This window comes from Colletotrichum fructicola (genome assembly GCF_000319635.2).
Source record: "Colletotrichum fructicola Nara gc5 chromosome Unknown KSG_Nara_v1_contig02, whole genome shotgun sequence".
Taxonomy (NCBI): domain Eukaryota; kingdom Fungi; phylum Ascomycota; class Sordariomycetes; order Glomerellales; family Glomerellaceae; genus Colletotrichum; species Colletotrichum fructicola.
Window position 1 is genome coordinate 4016328 of NW_027094052.1, and position 6983 is coordinate 4023310.

The 6983-nt window shown below is 59.4% G+C and overlaps 2 protein-coding genes across 2 annotated transcripts; one reads left to right on the forward strand and one right to left on the reverse strand.

The window, feature by feature from the left end:
- Positions 1-366: 366 nt before the first annotated feature.
- On the forward strand, positions 367-2874 carry AVL9 (Late secretory pathway protein AVL9; the record flags this gene model as incomplete). The annotated part of the gene is made up of 4 exons (XM_032022552.1): positions 367-596; positions 651-1077; positions 1126-1338; positions 1387-2874. 4 exons carry the CDS (start codon positions 367-369, stop codon positions 2872-2874), a joined length of 2358 nt encoding a protein of 785 aa, XP_031880544.1.
- A 666-nt stretch (positions 2875-3540) lies between these two features.
- Positions 3541-6669, reverse strand: BRO1 (Vacuolar protein-sorting protein BRO1; the record flags this gene model as incomplete). Its single annotated transcript, XM_032022551.1, has 4 exons — positions 3541-4647; positions 4695-5843; positions 5906-6335; positions 6392-6669. 4 exons carry the CDS (start codon positions 6667-6669, stop codon positions 3541-3543), a joined length of 2964 nt encoding a protein of 987 aa, XP_031880535.1.
- Between the last annotated feature and the right edge of the window lie 314 nt (positions 6670-6983).

Sequence of the window (6983 nt, forward strand, 5' to 3'; positions counted from 1 at the left end):
GCACCTTTTTTGCTCGGAGGGGGGACGAATAGCTTCCACGCACGGCGAGGCTGACAGCGGCGCGAACCCGAAATCCCGTCGAGCCCGAACTTGCGACGAAACGTGCGACGGATTCTCGAAAGGGGGCCAACGCCGACCCGAAGCGAACTGCAAAGAGCCGAGGTGGGAATATACATGGCAAAGTCATAGGAGTGGGCCGAGTCGCGCCAAGGAAACCAAAGACCACAGCAACGAGAAAGCATTGGTAGTTGGAATTGTTAAGGGCCATTGGTCGGCTCGGAAAGCATTGTACAAAGACTTGTTTAGTGACTGGGCTGAAGCTGCGTCGTGGATACACCGAAAGACGTGGACGGGGACAGACACGGCATGGACACCCCCGAGGTCGCGACGCCCACGTCCGGCGTAGCAACGCCGCTGACAGTGCCTTCGACGCCTGCGAAGACGGGCTTCATCCCGCTGGTGACGGTCGTCGACTTCCACCATGCGCGCGGGCCCGAGGTCGAGATGTGGTTTGGCGTGCCCGAGGGCAGCGACCCGGCTGTCGAGTACGACTGGGGGCTGCTGCCGTTCATGGCGTTGAGCGACGGCGCACATCTGTGAGAGCGGAAACCCCGTGTGCGGCAACAAGACAGGAAGCTAATACTGGACAGATCGAGCGAGGACTTTTCCTACTTCACCCTCCTCCGCCCTGCGACCGCCACCGGGCCCGCGACGTCCCTATTCGGCATTTCGTGCACGCGGCAGCTCGACGCCTCGCAGCTGATCAACCGCCCCGCCGACGTGACCCGCTCGACGGTCCAGAAAGCCGTCGTCGTCATCGCCGACACGCCGCAGCACTTTGGTATGATGCGCGAGCGGCTGAGCGTCGTCACTCAGGCCTGGTTCGCCCAGCGCGAGTTCACCGACACGGAGATCCTACGCCGCTTCCAGGAGAGCCTGGCAGAGGAGAAGGAGCGCGGGCTGTTGACCGAGGAGGAGAGCCGCGACCAGTATCTCGGCATGAGTCTTAGGGAGCTTGTGCGCGAGTTCAGGTGGCAGACGTTGGTTCTGTTCAAGTGCTGTTTGCTGCAGCCAAAGGTGCGTCGCGCAGTCAGCCCTCGACGCGCTCATACTGACCGTTCACAGATGCTCTTTTTTGGATCACGTTGCGAGCGGTTATGCATGATGCAGTTTTCTCTCATTTCATTGATACCCGGTCTTATTCGTAATCTCATTGACTGCGCCGATCCCGAGCTGAACAGGTATGAAGAGAAGCTGAGGAAGCCCACGAGTCTGCGGACGAGCGATCGCAACTCTCTGCTCACTTACATGGGCCTGCCGCTGCAAATCTTCGGCAAGGTGCGTCGAACGTCTTTCATCTCTTGAGCATAGGCTGACACCCCACAGGGCAGCTTGTTTGGCCCCTACACACCCCTCCAGCAGCTCGACATCCTTGCCGACTTTGGCACAAAGTCCTACATTGTCGGCAGCACAAACTCGCTGCTCCTGCAGCAGCGAGACCGCTACAGCGATATCCTAATCAACCTGGACGAGCACACCGTTAATGTCACCTCCACATCCCTTCGCAACGCCCTGGCACTTTCGGCGGCCGACCGCCGCTGGATCGACTATCTGACTAACGAGGTGAACGAGACCTGGGATGAGGCCAACCCGGGCCGGCCCAAGACCATGGGCTACGTCGGCAGCGAGGAGTTTATCCGCCTGCAGTTCGAGGAGTACATCCTGTCGCTTGTCGCCTCGGTCAAGTACCGCGCCCACCTCCTCGCCAACCCCAACAACCCGCGCGCCCTCCTCCCGCACATCGAGGGCGACCCGTCGCTCGACTTTGGCAGCGACTTTGTGGAGTACTGGACCCGCACGGAGAACCACCGCATCTGGAACGCCAACACCGACTCACACCTCTTTGACGTGGTCGAGCCGCGGCATCCATGCGCCGGTGGCCTAACGATCGACGACGTGCAGAGGCGCATCGCGCAGCAGGTGCAGGACATGCACCTCGACGAGCGCCTCGCCGTCGGCAAGGAGGTGCTGGGGCGCAACTTCGCCGCCGGCAAGGAGAAGGCGTCGACCATGTTCAACAAGTTTTACGCCGACATGGAGGCGTTCCGTGAGAAGAGGGCGGAGGAGCAGCGCATCGCCCAGGAGCAGGCCGAGAAGGCTGGCACGTCGGCGCCCCCTACGCCCACTATCGGGTCCGAAACGGAGAAGAAGAGCGCTCAGGGCACGGGAGGCAAGGCCAGCTCGTACGTCAGTTCATGGGTCACCTGGGCCGGCGAGAAGCGAAAGGCCGGATGGGGCGGCGGCGGCGGCGGTAGCGGTAGCAATAGGGACAGCACGAGTAGTAATACCAGCGGAGGGGGCGGAGGATACGGCGGCTGGGGCAGGGGATGGGGCAAGTCCAAGACAACGGACGCCAACAAGGACGGCAGGACGTCCACCTCGTCTGCGAGCACCGAGGTCAACGAGAAGAAGGCCCTGGAGAGGAGCAGCACCAGCAACCACGACTTCCGTCCCCTGACGCAAGACTCGTTTACGGAGTCGCTGTTTTCTGCGGGGACGGTAGAGTCGGCGCCGGGCAGCCCCGAGAGGGAGCGTCGGCCAAAGTCAAAGGACGGCCCTGCTGCTGCCGCCGCCGCCGAGACACCCGCGGCGAGCGCTGATGGCAAGCCGAACGGGCAGGAAAAGGAGAGCACCATCAAGATGGTGGCGCCCGAGCCTGAAAAGCAGCAGCCGCCGTTGACCCCTAAGCCCGCCGTCGCCGCGAAGGAGAAGCACGAATCGTCCGACGATGACGAGGACGAAGCCGCCCAGGACACACACGTCACGACAGAAGCCGCCGAAGCGGCCAAGGCTTGGGGTAGCGAGCGCGACTAAACGGACGTAGAACCCCTAAAGTCTTGTGTTCTTTTTATATATTGTAGTGAACATGGCGTTACATTGTCATTATTTAGCATAGTCGTATTGAAGGCAAGGGTGGGTGGGATGAGAGAGAGAGAGAGAGAGAGAGAGAGAGAGAGAGACACTATGGAGATTGTTTGGTGTGGAGACAACGCATAGCGAAGCATTCGGCAAAAGAAAGATTGCTGTCGAGGGATGAAAGTTGACGGGTTGCATCTAGAAAGGGGTATATGTGAGTTTGAGTGTGTGGATCTCTCCGCGTGTGCGTCGATCTCTTTATTCATATTTACACATATGCAATGATGAAGTGCGTAACGGCCTTGGGTAGGTAGACAAGTCTGGTGGAGGAAGAAGGGAATACAGAGCATCAAGTCATCTGCTGCGTGCGTGTGCGTGTGTCCTGTCCAGGTGCACGAGTTGGGCCATGTTTACAATCATGCATCTATTCAAAGGCGCGAACCGCAGCTATTTAAGCATACCTGTTGCGTGTGTTTACTGCCAACCTACATCCCTCAACGGCCTCTCGGTCATGGCACTCTGGAAGGCCATCGTCGGCTTGTGTGGCAACCTTGTCACCGCGGCCAAAAGCGAACAAATTCCAAGACTCCGGGTCCATGCATCACTCATACCTCACGTCCGCACTCACTTCCAGTTATTCAACCCGGCCCAAGGATCGCTGTTCTGCTGCGGCTGTGCAGACCTGGGGTGCGCGCTCGAGGGATACTGGCCTTGTTGTTGGTAGTTTTGCTGCTGCTGCTGCTGCTGCTGGTAGTCTTGCTGGCCGTAAAAGGTCTGCTGGGGACCCAGCGGAGGGGGCCCGGGAGGGGGAGGGGGCGGCACGAAACCCGCAGGCATCTGCTGCGGTTGCCCGGGATAGTTGCCGTAGGGCTGGCCTTGGTTAAATGACGTCTGGTTGGGAGGAGGAGATGCAGGCCCGCGAAGGACGGTCGGGCCAAAGGTAGACTGATGAGGCGGCGGAGACGTCGGGCCGGGTGTGCGTCCGTATTGACTTGGGTTGTACGCCGGCTGGCCGTATGTGTTGGCCGGCTGGGGCGTATACGATTGCGTCGTTGGGGGGGCGGCGAAGCTGGGGTATTGCTGCTGGTTGGCCGGAGGGGACTGAGGGACCTGATACTGCCCTTGGAAGTTGGTCTGGGGATACCGCGGCGCGGAGTTGCTGGCAAAGTTCAACGGGGATGGCGTCGGGCGGTTCGAGGTGGGCTTGGGCGAGGTCGCGTTCGGTTCCATCGACATGCGTTCCATCAGTCCCCTGAGGCGCTCGCGCTCCAACTCGGCGTGCGCATCCTTGCGGGTGGACCGCTCTTGTTCGATGCTGTTGAGCAGCTGCGCACCCTCCGAACGCCTGTTGTTGACAAACGTCTCGACGTTCTTCTCGAGGCTCTGCACGGTCTCCTTCATCTCGGCGTACCACGTCTTGGCGCCCTGCAGCCCGGCCTCGAGGTCGAGGAACTCTTGGTACGCGCGCTTGTACTTGTTCATGACCGCCGTCCTTTGTCTCTGCACCGCCTCGTACTTGCTCTGCTCCGACCTCACCCGCTTGTCCTGCAGAAGCGTGTTGAAGCTGGCCGTAAGCTCCTTCATCAACGCCGACTGCTTGTGGTTTGCCTGAAGCAGCCGGTTCTGGTATGGCCTGAACTTTTCAAGCTCCGACTGGAACAGCTGAGACTCGTAGTTTGAAATGGACTTTTTGTTGAGTATGAGAATCTCTGAAATGTCGTCGTTGTGAACCTGTCTTGGTCAGCATCTTTTCTGCAAGCATCAACACCAGGACCTACCTTTTCCTTGAGGTCTTTCAACACTTGATTGCGCTCCCTCTTGATCAGGTTCAGCTTCTTCATGATCTCCTCCACTTTGTGGATCTGATCGACGACACTGGGGCCCCCTTCGTCAAAGTCCATATCCAGCAGGTTCTCGTTGCCAGAAGGGCTGGCCGTGTTGCTCGTCTTGCTGCGGACCTTGCCGACCGCACCCTGGAACAGAGCGTCAATGTTTCCGTGTGCCGCGGCAGCCCTCATCTCCTCGAATTCAGCCTCGTTTTGCCGCAGCTTGGCCGCTAATTGGTTGTCGCTCCGCGCTGCTTCCTCCAATGCTTCTCGATAATTCCTTATGTCGCTCCGCAGCGTCGTTGTCAACCTGGAACTCGGTTGTTGCGTCCATTCGTTTTCGTATTTTGAGCGCATCTTTTCGCAAACACTCTCCTCCATGTCCAGCTGCTTCGTGTTCTTGTCCAGCGTGGTGATGATGTAGTCCTTTTCGGTCCGGAGTGTCTCAAATATGGATGTCGGGTCCTCGTGTCCTGCAACGTCCTCGCACCAGGTCCTAAACTCGTCGTCGGGAAGAATCTCCTGGTCGAAACCGCCCTTGAGAACCTGCAAAGCACCGGGTAACCTTAGATAATCCAGACTGGCAGCCATCTCGCTGTTGGCAATGTCCACTCGTTCCGTCTCCGCTCTGATAAGCTTGGCCTTCTCCTCGTCGTAGAGACTGGCCGACTCCGTCACAGCCAGGGGCACAATCTTGGAGAATAGGTCTGGGCCGGTGATCCGTTGAATATCCTGCCCGGCGTACAGTTCGCTCACGGGAATCGGCTTGGATGCCGGGAGCTTGGCGACCGGTGCGAGGCTCGCCTCCGCCGGCACGGTTTGGTGGTAAATAAAGTCATTGTCCTTGCTCAGCTCCTTCAGCTTATCTTGCACGGTCGACAGGTGCCTTTTTGTAAACTCAACGAGGAGCCCTCCCGTCTCAGCGCTGAGGTTGGAGTTCGGTGGCACGGAATTGGGGAAGTTAGAAGCGATGCGGTTGGCCTCCTTTCCTTGCGATTCGGCCGCCTGCAACCTGGCAACGGCGTTTCCGTGTTGGCCTGCCTCGTCGTCGGCCAGGGCCTGATAGTACTGGGACATGGAGCTCATGAGGTTGGATTTTACCTGCGGGCGTTAGCCGAAGCTCGCCAAGCTGCACGGTGGGGAGACAAAAAGACAGATCTTACCTGCACCATGAGAAGCCAGACCTTCTCGAATATGGCCCTGTTGAAGTTGTCCTGGACGCCTTCGACCGCCTGCGCATACAGGTACGCAGCTTGGCTGGCAAGCTTGGCAAGCAGCGCCACCTTCTTCTTGTCGGCCACCTGTTTCTCCAGGAACACCTCCTGCGCTTGGGCCAGCATGATGGCGATGAGCGTCTTGACGGTCTCGCGGCTCAGGTCGGACGAGGGCGCGTGCAGAAAGTTCTCGTTGATGTAAGTGAACATGCCGGCGGACGCCTGGAACGAGTGGTACGCCGTCTTGAGGCCCGACTCCTCGGATCTCGTCTGGTGCGCGGCGTGGCATGACAGCACGGCGGATATGTTGAAGATTATGGAGGCTTTCTCGAACGCGAGGGAGTACTGTGCTGTCGACTTGTGGGTGAAGGCGTCGAACCTGTGATCGGCGGGTGTCAGTCTGCGGGCGCGGCTAGCTTGGGGAGCGGGTAGTACCATGTGAAGGAGATCTTGATGTGCTGCTCGTCGACGGGGAAGCGCAAATCGAGCAGCTCGAGCTGGCCATAGTATCTGTAGAGCATGTCGCGACCCGAGGTGCTGTCCTTGCCGGCGCCCCTCACATCCTGTCGCAGGCGGTTGAGGGTGGCGCATTCCTCGGCGTAGCGCTCGGGATCATCGCCGTATGTGTTGCGGATGTAGTCTTTCAGCGGGGAGACCCAGTCGATCTCGTTTGTGGCCTTGAGGGGCGAGGAGATCATGGGAGACTGCGTCATTTTGAAAGATGAGGGCGAGCTTGGGGCCCGGGCGATGGTTCAAGTGGTTCGCAGTCTCGCGGGGGGTGAGTGTTTTGCTGTGGACGGGCAGCCTGATTCAGATGCCGTGATGATTGGGTGGCATGCGGGGCCTCGTCGGAGGTGACCTCTGGGTGTTTGGTCAGGAACTCGCAGCAGGAGGTGGACGGATGCAGCTCGCCGGGTCAGGATACAGTCGGTGGTTGCTGTCTTGTGCTGTTGTGTGCGGAGTGCGGGGTGGGGGCGGGAAGCGGCGATTGAGGCAGACCAGTGTCAGTGCACTCTGGGATCCGTCA